Source organism: Bombina bombina, chromosome 4 (genome assembly GCF_027579735.1).
Source record: "Bombina bombina isolate aBomBom1 chromosome 4, aBomBom1.pri, whole genome shotgun sequence".
Classification (NCBI taxonomy): Eukaryota; Metazoa; Chordata; class Amphibia; order Anura; family Bombinatoridae; genus Bombina; species Bombina bombina.
In genome coordinates, this window is record NC_069502.1 from 151,008,489 (window position 1) to 151,029,284 (window position 20,796).

Sequence of the window (20,796 nt, forward strand, 5' to 3'; positions counted from 1 at the left end):
GCCTCCTGCTGACCAGATAAGCATAATTTTTTTTTTTTTTTAATATGAATAACATTTTTAAATTTATAATTTTAGTAAAATAATTATGTAGCTGAGCTTTTATTGTAATAAGTCCTGTAGATCACCTAGGTGCTGGATGCAAAGGTTTGGTGCTATAGCTCGCTGACGCCAAGGGTTTGTCAATCCCTGTCTAAAAGCATATATTTTGGTTTATGATAAAATGTACCATATTCTGAATAAACTTTTATGGAAGTTGCTTTTTTTGGCTCTTTAACACAAAGTTGTTTGATAATGTTACCTGAGACAGACTTGTCAAAATGCTTGAGTTGTACTCAGTGAAGCATGGATATTTCTTTCAATAACATATAGTATTTTATTGATTCAAACTTTGTACATTTGCCATCCAATATCCCATACCCTCATATTATGGCTAGCTTTTTTTTTTATTGAGCGTAGTTTTGATTTGCCCATATATAAATTGGTTTTTGTACATTTTTAAAAAAAATATATTATTCATCCTGCATTAGACTGGCTTCTTTTTGTCATTGTGTGTTCCTACCCTCACATGATTTATAGAAGCAGAATCCATTATACCAGATTGCTTTATGTCTTGGTTATTTAAAGAACCACTCAATGCATTAGCATTGCATAATTAACAATTGCATTATAAAAAGACAATGATTTAACACTTACTCTGAATTTCAAATAAGCAGCAGATTTTTTTTCTGACAAATGTATTTTTTTCTCCCATTTTCAGGCCCCCTATTTCATGTGACAGACATCAACCAATCAGACTAGTATACATATACCATGTGGTAAAAAAACACAAGCTGCTCTCACTGTCACAGTAAGCGATAGACTTAGTTGTAAACACTTAACCCCTTGTCCGGGTCTGATATGACAGTGAGAGTACTAACCAAAAAATGCTAAACAAGCAGTGTAATAGTAGCCCAAATATGGAGTATAGCAAAAAATGCAAAGCAGGCAAATTCTTTGTTGCAATCTGTATTTTTAAGGCCACACACATACTGGTATAATATAAAACAGTACCTTGTTAGCTCAACATGCTGTGTCTCTGATGCCGATATATCCGAAGGTAAATAGGCTGTATTCAAGTTCCACTGAAGTGTGCGGAGGACGCCAAAGGCTTTGCAGGCCAAGTAAAGCGCTTCACTCGGTAATACAGCTGGGTTGATTGTAGAAAGTCACGTGACTCCTTGCAGGAGGCTCGGCTCTGAGAACCTATAGGCAACGTAGCTGGATCACTAACACAAAAGGAGAGCCCCAAAACTCCTCAAACAATTGCATAAGCGAACAAGAAATGAACGATCCAAAATGGTGATATGCAGTAAAAGACACCTTTATTTGTGGTCAAATGCAAATCTCATACAGAGACCAAACAGCTCTAGGAACATCCTATGCATTTCATGCCGACAGGCACTTCGTCAGGGATAAGTAACACCTCCCTTTTCCAACCTTAAATAGCATTACACGTGTAATTAACCCCATAAAGGGCAAAGACAAGTGAAAATACCATTTTGAAGAAAACCATTCACATCAAGTAAATTACAAATATTATTAAATCAGAATAAGAAAAATTCTAAATTTTGAATTGCATTGTTATAGAAATCATGATTTCTCCAACATTGGTGTGTCCGGTCCACGGCGTCATCCTTACTTGTGGGATATCTCTTCCCCAACAGGAAATGGCAAAGAGTCCCAGCAAAGCTGGCCATATAGTCCCTCCTAGGCTCCGCCCACCCCAGTCATTCTCTTTGCCGTTGCACAGGCAACATCTCCACGGAGATGGTTAAGAGCTTTTTGGTGTTTAAATGTAGTTTTTATTCTTCTATCAAGTGTTTGTTATTTTAAAATAGTGCTGGTATGTACTATTTACTCTGAAACAGAAAAGGATGAAGATTTCTGTTTGTGAGAGGAAGATGATTTTAGCAGACAGTAACTAAAATCGATTGCTGTTTCCACATAGGACTGTTGAGATGAAGTAACTTCAGTTGGGGGAAACGGCAGACTTTTCTGCTTAAGGTATGACTAGCCATATTTCTAACAAGACCATGTAATGCTGGAAGGCTGTCATTTCCCCTCATGGGGACCGGTAAGCCATTTTCTTAGTCAAACAAACAGAATAAAGGGCTTAATATGGGCTAAAAAACTGGTAGACATTTTTATGGGCTAAATCGATTGCTTTATTTGGGCATTTTATTCATATTTATGCTGACAATTCGCATTTATAAACTTGGGGAATGTTTATTAAACGGCAGGCACTATGTTAGACACCTTTTCCAGTCAGGGGGCCTTCCTAGTTGTAGACTGAGCCTAATTTTCGCGCCATTACTGCGCAGTTGTTTTTTGAGAGCAGGGCATGCAGATGCATGTGTGAGGATCTGAAATTTGCTGGAAAAGCTTCTAGAAGGCGTCAATTGGTATCGTATTCCCCTCTGGGCTTGGTTGGGTCTCAGCAAAGGCTATAGCTGGGACTGTATAGGGGTTAAATTTGTAAACGGCTCCGGTTCCGTTATTTTAAGGGTTAAAGCTCTGAAATTTGGTGTGCAATACTCTTAATGCTTTAAGACACTGTGGTGAAATTTTGGTAATTTTTGAACAATTCCTTCATACTTTTTCACATATTCAGTAATAAAGTGTTTTCTGTTTAAAATTTAAAGAGACAGTAACGGTTTTGTTTTAAAACGTTTTTTGTGCTTTGTTGACAAGTTTAAGCCTGTTTAACATGTCTGTGCCTTCGGATAAGCTATGTTCTATATGTATGAAAGCCAATGTGTCTCCCCATTTAAATTTATGTGATAATTGTGCCATAGCGTCCAATCAAAGTAAGGACAGTACTGCCACAGATAATGAAATTGCCCAAGATGATTCCTCAGATGAGGGGAGTAAACACGATACTACATCATCTCCTACTGTGTCTACCCCAGTTTTGCCCACACAGGAGGCCCCTAGTACATCTAGTGCGCCAATGCTTATTACCATACAACAATTAACGGCTGTAATGGATAACTCCATAGCAAATATTTTATCCAAAATGCCTACTTATCAGAGAAAGCTTGATTGCTCTGTTTTAAACACTGAAGAGCAGGAGGGCGCTGATGATAATTGTTCTGTCATACCCTCACACCAATCTGAAGGGGCTATGAGGGAGGTTTTGTCAGATGGAGAAATTTCAGATTCAGGAAAAATTTCTCAACAAGCTGAACCTGATGTTGTGACATTTAAATTTAAATTAGAACATCTCCGCGCACTGCTTAAGGAGGTGTTATCTACTCTGGATGATTGTGACAACTTGGTCATTCCAGAGAAATTATGCAAGATGGACAAGTTCCTAGAGGTTCCGGTGCACCCCAACGCTTTTCCTATACCCAAGCGGGTGGCGGACATAGTAAATAAGGAGTGGGAAAAGCCTGGCATACCTTTTGTTCCCCCCCTATATTTAAGAAATTATTTCCTATGGTCGACCCCAGAAAGGACTTATGGCAGACAGTCCCTAAGGTCGAGGGGGCAGTTTCTACTCTAAACAAACGCACTACTATTCCTATCGAAGATAGTTGTGCTTTCAAAGATCCTATGGATAAAAAATTGGAGGGTTTGCTTAAAAAGATTTTTATACAGCAAGGTTACCTTCTACAACCCATTTTGTGCATTGTTCCTGTCACTACAGCAGCGTGGTTCTGGTTCGAGGAACTAGAAAACTCGCTTAGTAGAGAGACTCCATATGAGGAGGTTATGGACAGAGTTCACGCACTTAAGTTGGCTAACTCTTTTATTTTAGATGCCGCTTTGCAATTAGCTAGATTAGCGGCGAAAAATTCAGGGTTTGCTATCGTGGCGCGCAGAGCGCTTTAGCTAAAGTCTTGGTCAGCGGATGTGTCATCCAAGACAAAATTGCTTAACATCCCTTTCAAAGGTAAAACTCTATTTGGACCAGAATTGAAAGAGATTATTTCAGACATCACTGGGGGAAAGGGCCACGCCCTTCCACAAGATAGGCCTTTCAAGGCCAGAAATAAGTCTAATTTTCGCTCCTTTCGCAATTTCAGGAACGGACCGGCCTCTAATTCTGCATCCTCTAAGCAAGAGGGTAATGCCTCACAACCCAAACCAGCCTGGAAACCGATGCAAGGCTGGAACAAGGGTAAGCAGGCCAAGAAGCCTGCCGCTGCTAACAAAACAGCATGAAGGAGTAGCCCCCGATCCGGGACCGGATCTAGTGGGGGGCAGACTCTCTCTCTTTGCTCAGGCTTGGGCAAGAGATGTTCAGGATCCCTGGGCGCTAGAAATAGTTTCTCAGGGTTATCTCCTGGAATTAAGGGAACTACCCCCAAGGGGAAGGTTCCACATGTCTCACTTATCCTCAAACCAAATAAAGAGACAGGCGTTCTTACATTGTGTAGAAGACCTGTTAAAGATGGGAGTGATACACCCAGTTCCAATAAAGGAACAAGGAATGGGATTTTATTCCAATCTGTTCGTAGTTCCCAAAAAAGAGGGAACTTTCAGACCAATTTTGGATCTAAAGATCCTAAACAAATTTCTCAGGGTACCATCGTTCAAGATGGAAACCATTCGAACGATTCTACCCACTATCCAGGAAAGTCAATTTATGACTACCGTGGATCTAAAGGATGCGTACCTACATATTCCTATCCACAAAGAACATCATCAGTTCCTAAGGTTCGCTTTTCTGGACAAGCATTACCAGTTTGTGGCCCTCCCATTCGGGTTAGCCACTGCTCCAAGGATTTTCACAAAGGTACTAGGGTCCCTTCTAGCGGTTCTAAAACCGAGGGGCATTGCAGTAGTACCTTACTTGGACGACATTCTAATACAAGCGTCGTCCCTGTCAAAAGCAAAGGCTCATACAAACATCGTTCTGGCCTTTCTCAGATCACACGGATGGAAGGTGAACATAGAAAAAAGTTCTCTGTCTCCGTCGACAAGAGTTCCCTTCTTGGGAACAATAATAGATTCCTTAGAAATGAGGATTTTTCTGACAGAGGTCAGAAAGTCAAAACTTCTAAGCTCTTGTCAAGTTCTTCATTCTGTTCCTCGTCCTTCCATAGCGCAGTGCATGGAAGTAGTAGGGTTGATGGTTGCAGCAATGGACATAGTTCCTTTTGCACGAATTCATCTAAGACCATTACAACTGTGCATGCTCAAACAGTGGAATGGGGACTATACAGACTTGTCTCCAATGATTCAAGTAGATCAGAAGACCAGAGATTCACTCCGTTGGTGGCTGACCCTGGACCATCTGTCCCAGGGAATGAGCTTCCGCAGACAAGAGTGGGTCATCGTCACGACCGACGCCAGTCTAGTGGGCTGGGGCGCGGTCTGGGAATCCCTGAAAGCTCAGGGTCTATGGTCTCGGGAAGAGTCTCTTCTCCCGATAAACATTCTGGAACTGAGAGCGATATTCAATGCTCTCAGGGCTTGGCCTCAACTAGCAAAGGCCTGATTCATAAGGTTCCAATCAGACAACATGACGACCATTGCGTATATCAATCATCAGGGGGGAACAAGGAGTTCCCTGGCGATGAAAGAAGTGACCAAAATAATTCAATGGGCGGAGGATCACTCCTGCCACCTGTCTGCGATCCACATCCCAGGTGTGGAAAACTGGGAGGCGGATTTTCTGAGTCGTCAGACATTCCATCCGGGGGAGTGGGAACTCCATCCGGAGATCTTTGCCCAAATAACTCAATTATGGGGCATTCCAGACATGGATCTGATGGCGTCTCGTCAGAACTTCAAGGTTCCTTGCTACGGGTCCAGATCCAGGGATCCCAAGGCGACTCTAGTAGATGCACTAGTAGCACCTTGGACCTTCAACCTAGCTTATGTATTTCCACCGTTTCCTCTCATTCCCAGGCTGGTAGCCAGGATCAATCAGGAGAGGGCCTCGGTGATCTTGATAGCTCCTGCGTGGCCACGCAGGACTTGGTATGCAGACCTGGTGAATATGTCATTGGTTCCACCATGGAAGCTACCTTTGATACAGGACCTTCTTGTTCAGGGTCCATTCGAACATCCAAATCTGGTCTCCCTCCAGCTGACGGCTTGGAGATTGAACGCTTGATTCTATCGAAGCGTGGGTTTTCAGATTCTGTGATAGATACTCTGGTTCAGGCCAGAAAACCGGTAACTAGAAAGATTTACCATAAAATATGGAAAAGATATATCTGTTGGTGTGAATCCAAAGGATTCCCATGGAATAAGATAAAAATTCCTAAGATTCTCTCCTTTCTACAAGAAGGTTTGGAGAAAGGATTATCTGCAAGTTCTCTAAAGGGACAGATCTCTGCTTTATCTGTCTTACTACACAAAAGACTGGCAGCTGTGCCAGATGTTCAAGCATTTGTTCAGGCTCTGGTTAGGATCAAGCCTGTTTACAGACCTTTGACTCCTCCCTGGAGTCTAAATCTAGTTCTTTCAGTTCTTCAAGGGGTTCCGTTTGAACCTTTACATTCCATAGATATTAAGTTACTATCTTGGAAAGTTTTGTTTTTGGTTGCTATTTCTTCTGCTAGAAGAGTTTCAGAGTTATCTGCTCTGCAGTGTTCTCCGCCCTATCTGGTGTTCCATGCAGATAAGGTGGTTTTGCGTACTAAGCCTGGTTTTCTTCCAAAGGTTGTTTCTAACAAAAATATTAACCAGGAGATAGTTGTACCTTCTTTATGTCCGAATCCAGTTTCAAAGAAGGAACGTTTGTTACACAATTTGGACGTAGTCCGTGCTCTAAAATTCTATTTAGAGGCTACAAAAGATTTCAGACAAACATCTTCTTTGTTTGTTGTCTATTCTGGTAAAAGGAGAGGTCAAAAAGCGACTTCTACCTCTCTTTCCTTTTGGCTTAAAAGCATCATCCGATTGGCTTATGAGACTGCCGGGCGGCAGCCTCCTGAAAGAATCACAGCTCACTCCACTAGGGCTGTGGCTTCCACATGGGCCTTCAAGAACGAGGCTTCTGTTGACCAGATATGTAAGGCAGCGACTTGGTCTTCACTGCACACTTTTGCCAAATTTTACAAATTTGATACTTTTGCTTCTTCGGAGGCTATTTTTGGGAGAAAGGTTTTGAAAGCTGTGGTGCCTTCCGTTTAGGTAACCTGATTTGCTCCCTCCCTTCATCCGTGTCCTAAAGCTTTGGTATTGGTTCCCACAAGTAAGGATGACGCTGTGGACCGGACACACCAATGTTGGAGAAAACAGAATTTATGCTTACCTGATAAATTACTTTCTTCAACGGTGTGTCCGGTCCACGGCCCGCCCTTGTTTTTTAATCAGGTCTGATGAATTATTTTCTCTAACTACAGTCACCACGGTACCATATGGTTTCTCCTATATATATTTCCTCCTGTCCGTCGGTCGAATGACTGGGGTGGGCGGAGCCTATGAGGGACTATATGGCCATCTTTGCTGGGACTCTTTGCCATTTCCTGTTGGGGAAGAGATATCCCACAAGTAAGTATGACGCCGTGGACCGGACACACCGTTGGAGAAAGTAATTTATCAGGTAAGCATAAATTCTGTTTTTTTTAGAATTTTTCTTATTCTGATTTAATAATTTTATTTGTAATTTACTTGATGTGAATTGTTTTCTTCAAAATGGTATTTTCACTTTGGTTTGCCCTTTATGGGGTTAATTACACGTGTAATGCTATTTAAGATTGGAAAAGGAAGGTGTTACTTATCCCTGACGAAGTGCCTGTTGGCATGAAACGCGTAGGATGTTCCTAGAGCCGTTTGGTCTCTGTATGAGATTTGCGTTTGACCACAAATAAAGGTGTCTGTCTTTTACTGCATATCACCATTTTGGATCGTTCATTTCTTGTTCAGTAGGATCTTGTCCCTAGAAAGTGTGAATATAAAAATACTGTGCAAAATTTGATAATGGAAGTAAATTGGATTATTAATTATCAGGGGTTACCTGTATTGAACTGTTAATAATGTAAATTTGTATGGCATTCCATTATTCATTGTTCTAACATACATTTTTAAAGGTATAAACATTTTTCCTACATTCTTTTGGCTTCTTCCTTTAAAAGACCAGATTTTTCATGCAGAAATGCTTATATTAGAAGTAGGGCATAACTGATAATGATTGGTAATGTCTGGTTTGCACAGTGGTAAAATGAAGATTTGAATCACGCATTAAACTTTACAATTGTGTAAGAGACTTACTGCTGTGTTTAAAAATTTGTAGATGTTTTAAGGTTCGGCTCATTTTCCCTGACATCATTCAACAAAACAAAATGCATCAAAGGACAGGTTTCTGAACTCTGCAACCACTATACTCTTGCTCTAGTGTAATGGGTTTGGTACCCCCTAAATTGTAGGGGATTTCTAACACAACTACATTATTACACACAGGCAGAATTTAAAGGAACAGCGTACAGTAAAATTGTTTTCTACTTAATGTGTTTTCAATGATTTGTTATATCAGCTGCTGAGTTTAAAATGTATGGGAAGTTGTTCCTTTAGGTGTATTTTTGTATCTGAATAGCGGTTTCTGCTAACTGAAATCACAACCCAATGCATTGGGCTGATCTTGTAGGGAGTGCATACCTCAATATGTTTTCTAATTATTTACACAGTCCTCATTACTGTTTACTCAAAGGCCAATACTTAGATAGAACAATGGAATATGAACCGTTTTAGTACCTCTCTGTCACAGTCTCCCTACTGGGAGCATTATTTTATCTTAAGCTTCTTGTTTACATGTTTTTTATGTAACCAGAATTTAAGCTCAGAGTAGGTAGTGAAACCATAGGCAAAATCAGCAATTTCAAATAAGAAAATAAAATTAGCTGTTTGTAAACACTTAAATATGCTCCAGTAGGTAAAATGGATGTTTGACAGAAAATATTAGAGTACACTGTTTATTTAAACATCCTCTATTGCTCATTCTTAATATTGTCAAATATTTTTCAAACCTGTAAATCTATTTTTTTCTTTTTCTTTTATTTTTTTTATTTCTAGATGCTCAACCAACTGACGGAGAACGGGAAGTATGGAACCAAGTCAATGCAGTTTTGCAGGATTCCGAAAGTATTCTTTCAGATCTGCAAGCTTACAAAGGAGCTGGCCAAGAAATACGAGATGTACGCCATTAGTCATTTTCAACAGAGTTATGGTGTTATGTTGTAGCGTATTGTATACACAACCGTATTTTGTCTTCAAAGATTTGAATTGTCTAGTATGGTTCTTTAAAAAAAAAAAGGATTTTTTTTTATTTGTTTTTTAAGGCTATACAGAATCCAAACGATATACAACTTCAGGAAAAGGCCTGGAATGCAGTGTGTCCTTTAGTTGTGAGACTGAAAAGATTTTATGAGTTCTCTTTAAGGCTTGGTAAGTCTTTCCCCATTATGTTCCCACTCCTTCCCTAGATGTGAGAGACAGATGTGCTTCTGCTTTTCCCCACTATCCGAGTGCTGCTAAGCATGTGTCGCTGCAAGAATGTTGTATTTAACTGAACATTTGTCGCACCCACTACTACTGCTGGTAGATAATTATTACAAGAAGCTTGCATGAAATACGTTCTGAGGCTTTTCATATAAAGACCCTATTTCCTTAAAGGGGCAGGTCTCTGGCTTTAGAAAAAATACTTTGCGGGGGTTAAACACTTAGCATTGCAGGGTCACTAGTGCTAAAATTGCATGCTCTAACAAATTAGATTGTCATTTTTGCACACTATAATAACTTATTCAATGCAAAGATTAGCTTTAGAATAATATGAAGCCATATGTTTTTACAGCTGATATTTGTTTAAATATTTAAAATATAGTGTGACTGTTTAGTTTCTTTAAAGTATTTTTATATTTTAATAATATTTCTTTCCTAAGATATGGAGAGTACACAATTTAATTCCAAATACTTGTCGGAATATCACTGCCGGCCAGCAGGAGGAGGCAAAGAGCACCACAGCAAAACCGGCAAGTGTCACTCCCCTACCCATAATCCCCAGTCATTCCCTTTGCCTCTGTCAATGGAGGAGGTGAAGTTTGGTGTCTGACAAGAGATCCACAGGCCGCTCTGATAGATGCTCTGGCAGTTCCTTGAGTTTTCGGTCTAGCATACCTGTTTCCTCCGTTTGCACTCCTTCCACGAGTCATTGCTCGTATCAAACGGGAGAGAGCGTCGGTAATTCTAATAGCTCAGGCATGGCCTCACAAGATCTGGTATGCAGACCTAGTAAAGATGTCATCTCTGCCACCTTGGGGGTTGCCTCTGAGGAAGAACCTTCTAACTCAGGTCCATTCCTCCATCCAAATCTCGTTTCTCTGAAGCTAACTGCTTTGCGTGGGTTTTCCGAGTCGGTCATTGAGACCATGCCACAGGCTCCCAAGCCTGTTACTTGTAAAATGTACCATAAGGTATGATGTAAATACCTTTATTGGTGTGAATACAAAGGCTACTCTTGGAGTAGGGTCAGGATTCCTAGGATTTTGTCTTTTCTCCAGGAAGGTCTGATATTAAGTTGTTATCTTGGAAGGTTTTGTTTATTATTGCTATCTCTTCTGCTCTGAGAGTTTTGGAGCTCTCTGTTTTGCAGTGTGAATTGCCTTACTTTATCTTTCAGGCAGATAATGCGGTTTTTCGTACTAAATTGGGTTTTCCTCCAAAAGTGGTTTTGGACAGAAATATTAATCAGGGAATTGACGTTCCTTTTCTCTGTCCCAATCCTCCTCCTCATAAGGAACGTCTGTTGCACAATTTGGATGTTGTGCGTGCTCTAAAATTCTACCTACAGGCAAGTAAGGATTTTAGCCAGTCTTCTGTCCTGTTTGTTTGTTTCTTAGGAAAGAGTAAGGGTCAGAAGGCTACCGCTACTTCTTTTTCCCTCTGGTTGAGAAGTATAGCCTCCGGAGAGAATTACAGCTCATTCCACTAGGGCTATCCCGTCTTCTTGGGTTTTCAAAAATGAAGCTTCTGTGCAACAGATTTGCAAAGGCTGCAACTTGGTCCTCTCTGCATACTTTTTCTATATTTTACAAATTTGATACTTTTGCCTCGGCTGAAGCCTCTTTTGGGAGAAAGGTTCTTCAAGCAGTTTTGCCTTCTGTTTAGGTCTGCCTGCCTTGTTCTCCCTCCCTATTCACCGTATCCTCTATCTTGGGTATTGGTTCCCACTAGTAATTGGAATGATGTTGTGGACTCTCCATATCTTAGGGTAAAAACCCCAAATATATGCTTACCTGATAAATTTCTTTCTTTCCGGATATGGAGTGTCCACGACCCCACCCTTAATTAAGACAGTTATTTTTTACTAAACCTCAGGCACCTCTACACCTTTGTGTTATTCCTTTTTCCATTTCCTTTCGGTCGAATGACTGGAAATTATGGGTAGGGGAGTGACACTTGGCGACTTTGCTGTGGTGCTGTTTGCCTCCTCCTGCTGGCCGGGAGTGATAATCCCACTAGTAATTGGAATGATGTTGTGGACTCTCCATATACCCGGAAAGAGAGAAATTTATCAGGTAAGCATAAATTTTGTTTTTATTTGTATGTTTAAGTCATGAGCTCCACATTGTTTGGACATTTTTTCTCTTTATCTCTGTTTGTGCAAACAAAGGCTGTGTGGAAACTCCTTAAGATAATCCTATGTTCACAAAGCCTTGTTTAAACAGTATTTCTCCAACATAGGTGTGTCCGGTCCACGGCGTCATCCTTACTTGTGGGATATTCTCTTCCCCAACAGGAAATGGCAAAGAGCCCAGCAAAGCTGGTCACATGATCCCTCCTAGGCTCCGCCTACCCCAGTCATTCTCTTTGCCGTTGTACAGGCAACATCTCCACGGAGATGGCTTAGAGTTTTTTAGTGTTTAACTGTAGTTTTTCATTATTCAATCAAGAGTTTGTTATTTTCAAATAGTGCTGGTACGTACTATTTACTCAGAAACAGAAAAGAGATGAAGAATTCTGTTTGTATGAGGAAAATGATTTTAGCAACCGAAACTAAAATCCATGGCTGTTCCACACAGGACTGTTGAGAGCAATTAACTTCAGTTGGGGGAACAGTTTGCAGTCCTTTGCTGCTTGAGGTATGACACATTCTAACAAGACGATGTAATGCTGGAAGCTGTCATTTTCCCTATGGGATCCGGTAAGCCATGTTTATTACGATTGTAAATAAGGGCTTCACAAGGGCTTATTTAGACTGTAGACTTTTTTTGGGCTAAATCGATTGATATTAACACTTATTTAGCCTTGAGGAATCATTTATTCTGGGTATTTTGATATAATAATATCGGCAGGCACTGTTTTAGACACCTTATTCTTTAGGGGCTTTCCCAAAGCATAGGCAGAGTCTCATTTTCGCGCCGGTGTTGCGCACTTGTTTTTGAGAGGCATGGCATGCAGTCGCATGTGAGAGGAGCTCTGATACTTATAAAAGACTTCTGAAGGCGTCATTTGGTATCGTATTCCCCTTTGGGTTTGGTTGGGTCTCAGCAAAGCAGATACCAGGGACTGTAAAGGGGTTAAAGCTTAAAACGGCTCCGGTTCCGTTATTTTAAGGGTTAAAGCTTCCAAAATTGGTGTGCAATATTTTCAAGGCTTTAAGACACTGTGGTGAAAGTTTGGTGAATTTTGAACAATTCCTTCATGTTTTTTCGCAATTGCAGTAATAAAGTGTGTTCAGTTTAAAATTTAAAGTGACAGTAACGGTTTTATTTTAAAACGTTTTTTGTACTTTCTTATCAAGTTTATGCCTGTTTAACATGTCTGAACTACCAGATAGACTGTGTTCTGAATGTGGGGAAGCCAGAATTCCTATTCATTTAAATAAATGTGATTTATGTGATAATGACAATGATGCCCAAGATGATTCCTCAAGTGAGGGGAGTAAGCATGGTACTGCATCATTCCCTCCTTCGTCTACACGAGTCTTGCCCACTCAGGAGGCCCCTAGTACATCTAGCGCGCCAATACTCCTTACTATGCAACAATTAACGGCTGTAATGGATAATTCTGTCAAAAACATTTTAGCCAAAATGAACCCTTGTCAGCGTAAGCGTGGATGCTCTGTTTTAGTTACTGAAGAGCATGACGACGCTGATATTAATATCTCTGAAGGGCCCCTAACCCAATCTGAGGGGGCCAGGGAGGTTTTGTCTGAGGGAGAAATTACTGATTTAGGGAACATTTCTCAGCAGGCTGAATCTGATGTGATTACATTTAAATTTAAATTGGAACATCTCCGCATTTTGCTTAAGGAGGTATTATCCACTCTGGATGATTGTGAAAATTTGGTCATCCCAGAGAAACTATGTAAAATGGACAAGTTCCTAGAGGTGCCGGGGCTCCCAGAAGCTTTTCCTATACCCAAGCGGGTGGCGGACATTGTTAATAAAGAATGGGAAAGGCCCGGTATTCCTTTCGTCCCTCCCCCCATATTTAAAAAATTGTTTCCTATGGTCGACCCCAGAAAGGACTTATGGCAGTCAGTCCCCAAGGTCGAGGGAGCGGTTTCTACTTTAAACAAACGCACCACTATTCCCATAGAGGATAGTTGTGCTTTCAAAGATCCTATGGATAAAAAATTAGAAGGTTTGCTTAAAAAGATGTTTGTTCAGCAGGGTTACCTTCTACAACCCATTTCATGCATTGTCCCTGTCACTACAGCCGCATATTTCTGGTTTGATGAACTGATTAAGGTGCTCGATAGTGACTCTCCTCCTTATGAGGAGATTATGGACAGAATCAATGCTCTCAAATTGGCTAATTCTTTCACTCTAGACGCCTCTTTGCAATTGGCTAAGTTAGCGGCTAAGAATTCTGGGTTTGCTATTGTGGCGCGCAGAGCGCTTTGGTTGAAATCTTGGTCGGCTGATGCGTCTTCCAAGAACAAGCTACTAAACATTCCTTTCAAGGGGAAAACGCTGTTTGGTCCTGACTTGAAAGAGATTATCTCTGATATCACTGGGGGTAAGGGCCACGCCCTTCCTCAGGATCGGCCTTTCAAGGCAAAAAATAGACCTAATTTTCGTCCCTTTCGTAAAAACGGACCAGCCCAAGGTGCTACGTCCTCTAAGCAAGAGGGTAATACTTCTCAGGCCAAGCCAGCTTGGAGACCAATGCAAGGCTGGAACAAGGGAAAGCAGGCCAAGAAACCTGCCACTGCTACCAAGACAGCATGAAATATTGGCCCCCGATCCGGGACCGGATCTGGTGGGGGGCAGACTCTCTCTCTTCGCTCAGGCTTGGACAAGAGATGTTCTGGATCCTTGGGCACTAGAAATAGTCTCCCAGGGTTATCTTCTGGAATTCAAGGGACTTCCCCCAAGGGGGAGGTTCCACAGGTCTCAGTTGTCTTCAGACCACATAAAAAGACAGGCGTTCTTACATTGTGTAGAAGACCTGTTAAAAATGGGAGTGATTCATCCTGTTCCATTAAGAGAACAAGGGATGGGGTTCTACTCCAATCTGTTCATAGTTCCCAAAAAAGAGGGAACGTTCAGACCAATCCTAGATCTCAAGATCTTAAACAAATTTCTCAAGGTCCCATCGTTCAAGATGGAAACCATTCGAACTATCCTTCCTTCCATCCAGGAAGGTCAATTCATGACCACGGTGGATTTAAAGGATGCGTATCTACATATTCCTATCCACAAGGAACATCATCGGTTCCTAAGGTTTGCATTCCTGGACAAACATTACCAGTTCGTGGCGCTTCCTTTCGGATTAGCCACTGCTCCAAGGATTTTCACAAAGGTACTAGGGTCCCTTCTAGCGGTGCTAAGACCAAGGGGCATTGCAGTAGTACCCTACCTGGACGACATTCTGATTCAAGCGTCGTCCCTCCCTCGAGCAAAGGCTCACACGGACATCGTCCTGGCCTTTCTCAGATCTCACGGCTGGAAAGTGAACGTGGAAAAGAGTTCTCTATCCCCGTCAACAAGGGTTCCCTTCTTGGGAACAATTATAGATTCCTCAGAAATGAGGATTTTTCTAACAGAGGCCAGAATAACAAAGCTTCTGGACTCTTGTCGGATACTTCATTCCGTTCCTCTTCCTTCCGTAGCTCAGTGCATGGAAGTGATCGGATTGATGGTAGCGGCAATGGACATAGTTCCTTTTGCGCGCATTCATCTAAGACCATTACAACTGTGCATGCTCAGTCAGTGGAATGGGGACTATACAGACTTGTCTCCAAAGATACAAGTAAATCAGAGGACCAGAGACTCACTCCGTTGGTGGCTGTCCCTGGACAACCTGTCACAAGGGATGACATTCCGCAGACCAGAGTGGGTCATTGTCACGACCGACGCCAGTCTGACGGGCTGGGGCGCGGTCTGGGGATCCCTGAAAGCTCAGGGTCTTTGGTCTCGGGAAGAATCTCTTCTACCGATAAATATTCTGGAACTGAGAGCGATATTCAATGCTCTCAAGGCTTGGCCTCAGCTAGCGAGGACCAAGTTCATACGGTTTCAATCAGACAACATGACGACTGTTGCGTACATCAACCATCAGGGGGGAACAAGGAGTTCCCTAGCGATGGAGGAAGTGACCAAGATTGTTCTATGGGCGGAGTCTCACTCCTGCCACCTGTCTGCTATCCACATCCCGGGAGTGGAAAATTGGGAAGCGGATTTTCTGAGTCGTCAGACATTGCATCCGGGGGAGTGGGAACTCCATCCGGAAATCTTTGCCCTAGTCACTCAGCTGTGGGGCATTCCAGACATGGATCTAATGGCCTCTCGTCAGAACTTCAAAGTTCCCTGTTACGGGTCCAGATCCAGGGATCCCAAGGCGGCTCTAGTGGATGCACTAGTAGCACCTTGGACCTTCAAACTAGCTTATGTGTTTCCGCCGTTTCCTCTCATTCCCAGGCTGGTAGCCAGGATCAATCAGGAGAGGGCGTCGGTGATCTTGATAGCTCCTGCGTGGCCACGCAGGACTTGGTATGCAGATCTGGTGAATATGTCATCGGCTCCACCTTGGAAGCTACCTTTGAGACGAGACCTTCTTGTTCAGGGTCCGTTCGAACATCCGAATCTGGTTTCACTCCAGCTGACTGCCTGGAGATTGAACGCTTGATTTTATCGAAGCGAGGTTTCTCAGATTCTGTTATCGATACTCTTGTTCAGGCCAGAAAGCCTGTAACTAGAAAGATTTACCACAAAATTTGGAAAAAATATATCTGTTGGTGTGAATCTAAAGGATTCCCTTGGGACAAGGTTAAGATTCCTAGGATTCTATCCTTCCTTCAAGAAGGATTGGAAAAAGGATTATCGGCAAGTTCCCTGAAGGGACAGATTTCTGCCTTGTCGGTGTTACTTCACAAAAAGCTGGCAGCTGTGCCAGATGTTCAAGCCTTTGTTCAGGCTTTGGTTAGAATTAAGCCTGTTTACAAACCTTTGACTCCTCCTTGGAGTCTCAATTTAGTTCTTTCAGTTCTTCAGGGGGTTCCGTTTGAACCCTTACATTCCGTTGATATTAAGTTATTATCTTGGAAAGTTTTGTTTTTAGTTGCAATTTCTTCTGCTAGAAGAGTTTCAGAATTATCTGCTCTGCAGTGTTCCCCTCCTTATCTGGTGTTCCATGCAGATAAGGTGGTTTTACGTACTAAACCTGGTTTTCTTCCGAAAGTTGTTTCTAACAAAAACATTAACCAGGAGATTATCGTGCCTTCTCTGTGTCCGAAACCAGTTTCAAAGAAGGAACGTTTGTTGCACAATTTGGATGTTGTTCGCGCTCTAAAATTCTATTTAGATGCTACTAAGGATTTTAGACAAACATCTTCCTTGTTTGTTGTTTATTCAGGTAAAAGGAGAGGTCAAAAAGCAACTTCTACCTCTCTCTCTTTTTGGATTAAAAGCATCATCAGATTGGCTTACGAGACTGCCGGACGGCAGCCTCCCGAAAGAATCACAGCTCATTCCACTAGGGCTGTGGCTTCCACATGGGCCTTCAAGAACGAGGCTTCTGTTGATCAGATATGTAGGGCAGCGACTTGGTCTTCACTGCACACTTTTACCAAATTTTACAAGTTTGATACTTTTGCTTCTTCTGAGGCTATTTTTGGGAGAAAGGTTTTGCAAGCCGTGGTGCCTTCCATTTAGGTGACCTGATTTGCTCCCTCCCTTCATCCGTGTCCTAAAGCTTTGGTATTGGTTCCCACAAGTAAGGATGACGCCGTGGACCGGACACACCTATGTTGGAGAAAACAGAATTTATGTTTACCTGATAAATTTCTTTCTCCAACGGTGTGTCCGGTCCCGGCCCGCCCTGGTTTTTTTAATCAGGTCTGATAATTTATTTTCTTTAACTACAGTCACCACGGTACCATATGGTTTCTCCTATGCTAATATTCCTCCTTAACGTCGGTCGAATGACTGGGGTAGGCGGAGCCTAGGAGGGATCATGTGACCAGCTTTGCTGGGCTCTTTGCCATTTCCTGTTGGGGAAGAGAATATCCCACAAGTAAGGATGACGCCGTGGACCGGACACACCGTTGGAGAAAGAAATTTATCAGGTAAACATAAATTCTGTTTTCTCCAACATAGGTGTGTCCGGTCCACGGCGTCATCCTTACTTGTGGGATATTCTCTTCCCCAACAGGAAATGGCAAAGAGCCCAGCAAAGCTGGTCACATGATCCCTCCTAGGCTCCGCCTACCCCAGTCATTCTCTTTGCCGTTGTACAGGCAACATCTCCACGGAGATGGCTTAGAGTTTTTTAGTGTTTAACTGTAGTTTTTATTATTCAATCAAGAGTTTGTTATTTTAAAATAGTGCTGGTATGTACTATTTACTCTGAAACAGAAAAGAGATGAAGATTTCTGTTTGTATGAGGAAAATGATTTTAGCAACCGTTACTAAAATCCATGGCTGTTCCACACAGGACTGTTGAGAGGAATTAACTTCAGTTGGGGGAACAGTGAGCAGTCTTTTGCTGCTTGAGGTATGACACATTCTAACAAGACGATGTAATGCTGGAAGCTGTCATTTTCCCTATGGGATCCGGTAAGCCATTTTTATTCACACAGTAAATAAGGGCTTCACAAGGGCTTATTAAGACTGTAGACATTTTCTGGGCTAAATCGATCATATTTACACATATTTAGCCTTGAGGAATCATTTAATCTGGGTATTTTTTGTAAAATAATATCGGCAGGCACTGTTTTAGACACTTTATTCTATTGGGGCTTTCCCTAATCATAGTCAGAGCCTCATTTTCGCGCCGGTATGGCGCACTTGTTTTTGAGAACAGCATGACATGCAGCTGCATGTGTGTGGAGCTCTGATACATAGAAAAGTCTTTCTGAAGGCATTATTTGGTATCGTATTCCCCTTTGGGCTTGGTTGGGTCTCAGCAAAGCAGATTCCAGGGACTGTAAAGGGGTTAAATATAAAAACGGCTCCGGTTCCGTTATTTTAAGGGTTAAAGCTTCCAAATTTGGTGTGCAATACTTTTAAGGCTTTAAGACACTGTGGTGAAATTTTGGTGAATTTTGAACAATTCCTTCATACTTTTTCGCAATTGCAGTAATAAAGTGTGTTCAGTTTAAAATTTAAAGTGACAGTAACGGTTTTATTTTAAAACGTTTTTTGTGCTTTGTTATCAAGTTTATGCCTGTTTAACATGTCTGAACTACCAGATAGATTGTGTTCTGACTGTGGGGAAGCCAAGGTTCCTTCTCATTTAAATAGATGTGATTTATGTCATAATAAATTTAGTAAAAATGATGCCCAAGATGATTCCTCAAGTGAGGGGAGTAAGCATGGTACTGCATCATCCCCTCCTTCGTCTACACCAGTTTTGCCCATACAGGAGGCCCCTAGTACATCTAGCGCGCCAATACTCCTTACTATGCAACAATTAACGGCTGTAATGGATAATTCTATCAAAAACATTTTAGCCAATATGCCCACTTATCAGCGAAAGCGCGACTGCTCTGTTTTAGAAAATACTGAAGAGCATGAGGCCGCTGATGATATTGTTTCTGAAGGGCCCCTACACCAGTCTGAGGGGGCCAGGGAGGTTTTGTCTGAGGGAGAAATTTCAGATTCAGGAAAAATTTCTCAACAAGCTGAACCTGATGTGATTACTTTTAAATTTAAGTTGGAACATCTCCGCGCTCTGCTTAAGGAGGTGTTATCCAATTTGGATGATGGTGATTATCTGGTCATTCCAGAAACACTATGTAAAATGGACAAGTTCCTAGAGGCCCCGGGGCCCCCCGAAGCTTTTCCTATACTCAAGCGGGTGGCGTACATTGTTAATAAAGAATGGGACAGGCCCGGTGTACCTTTCGTACCTCCCCCCATATTTAAAAAATTGTTTCCTATAGTCGACCCCAGAAAGGACTTATGGCAGACAGTCCCCAAGGTCGAGGGGGCGGTTTCTACTCTAAACAAGCGCACCACTATACCCATAGAAGATAGTTGTGCTTTCCAAGATCCTATGGATAAAAAATTAGAAGGTTTGCTAAAAAAGATGTTTGTTCAGCAAGGTTACCTTCTACAACCAATTGCATGCATTGTCCCTGTCACTACAGCCGCGTGTTTCTGGTGCGATGAGCTAGAAAAGGCGATTATTAGTAATTCTTCTTCTTATGAGGAGATTATGGACAGAATTCGTGCTCTTAAATTGGCTAATTCTTTCACCCTAGACGCCACCTTGCAATTGGCTAGGTTAGCGGCGAAAAATTCTGGGTTTGCTATTGTGGCGCGCAGAGCGCTTTGGTTAAAATCTTGGTCAGCGGATGCGTCTTCCAAGAACAAATTGTTTGACATTCCTTTCAAGGGGAAAACACTGTTTGGCCCTGACTTGAAAGAGTTTATCTCTGATATCACTGGGGGCAAGGGCCACGCCCTTCCTCAGAATAGGTCTTTCAAGGCCAAAAATAAACCTAATTTTCGTCCCTTTCGCAGAAACGGACCAGCCCCAAGTGCTACGTCCTCTAAGCAGGAGGGTAATACTTCTCAAGCCAATCCAGCCTGGAGACCAAGGCAAGGCTGGAACAAAGGAAAGCAGGCCAAGAAACCTGCCACTGCTCCCAAGACAGCATGAGATGCGGGCCCCCGATCCGGGACCGGATTTGGTGGGGGGCAGACTCTCTCTCTTCACTCAGGCTTGGGCAAGAGATGTTCTGGATCCTTGGGCGCTAGAAATAGTCTTCCAAGGTTATCTTCTGGAAGTGATTCATCCTGTTCCATTAAAAGAACGAGGGATGGGGTTCTACTCCAATCTGTTCGTAGTTCCCAAAAAAGAGGGAACGTTCAGACCAATCTTAGATCTCAAGATCCTAAACAAGTTTCTCAAGGTTCCATCGTCCAAAATGGAAACCATTCGAACAATCCTTCCATCCAGAAAGGTCAATTCTTGACCACGGTGGATTTAAAGGATGCGTATCTACATATTCCTGTCCACAAGGAACATAATCGGTTCCTAAGGTTCGCATTCCTGGACAAGCATTACCAGTTCGTGGCGCTTCCTTTCGGATTAGCCACTGTTCCAAGGATTTTCACAAAGGTACTAGGGTCCCTTCTGGCGGTGCTAAGACCAAGGGGCATTGCTGTAGTACCTTACTTGGACGACATTCTGATTCAAGCGTCGTCCCTTCCTCAAGCAAAGGCTCACACGGACATAGTCCTGGCCTTTCTCAGATCTCACGGATGGTAAGTGAACGTGGAAAAGAGTTCTCTATCTCCGTCGACAAGAGTTCCCTTCTTGGGAACAATAATAGACTCCTTAGAAATGAGGATTTTTCTGACAGAGACCAGAAAAACAAAACTTCTAAACTCTTGTCGGATACTT

General features: G+C 42.2%; 1 protein-coding gene across 2 annotated transcripts in view; it reads left to right on the top strand.

Annotated features, from left to right (window-relative positions):
* Positions 1–20,796, top strand: part of CYRIA (CYFIP related Rac1 interactor A) — a 369,452-nt gene that overhangs the window by 160,816 nt on the left and 187,840 nt on the right. For both annotated transcript variants that reach the window (XM_053709661.1, XM_053709660.1), the window contains exons 4-5: positions 9,010–9,131; positions 9,276–9,381. In XM_053709661.1, the coding sequence (XP_053565636.1) occupies positions 9,010–9,131; positions 9,276–9,381 (228 nt within the window). The remainder of the gene's footprint in view (positions 1–9,009; positions 9,132–9,275; positions 9,382–20,796) is intronic.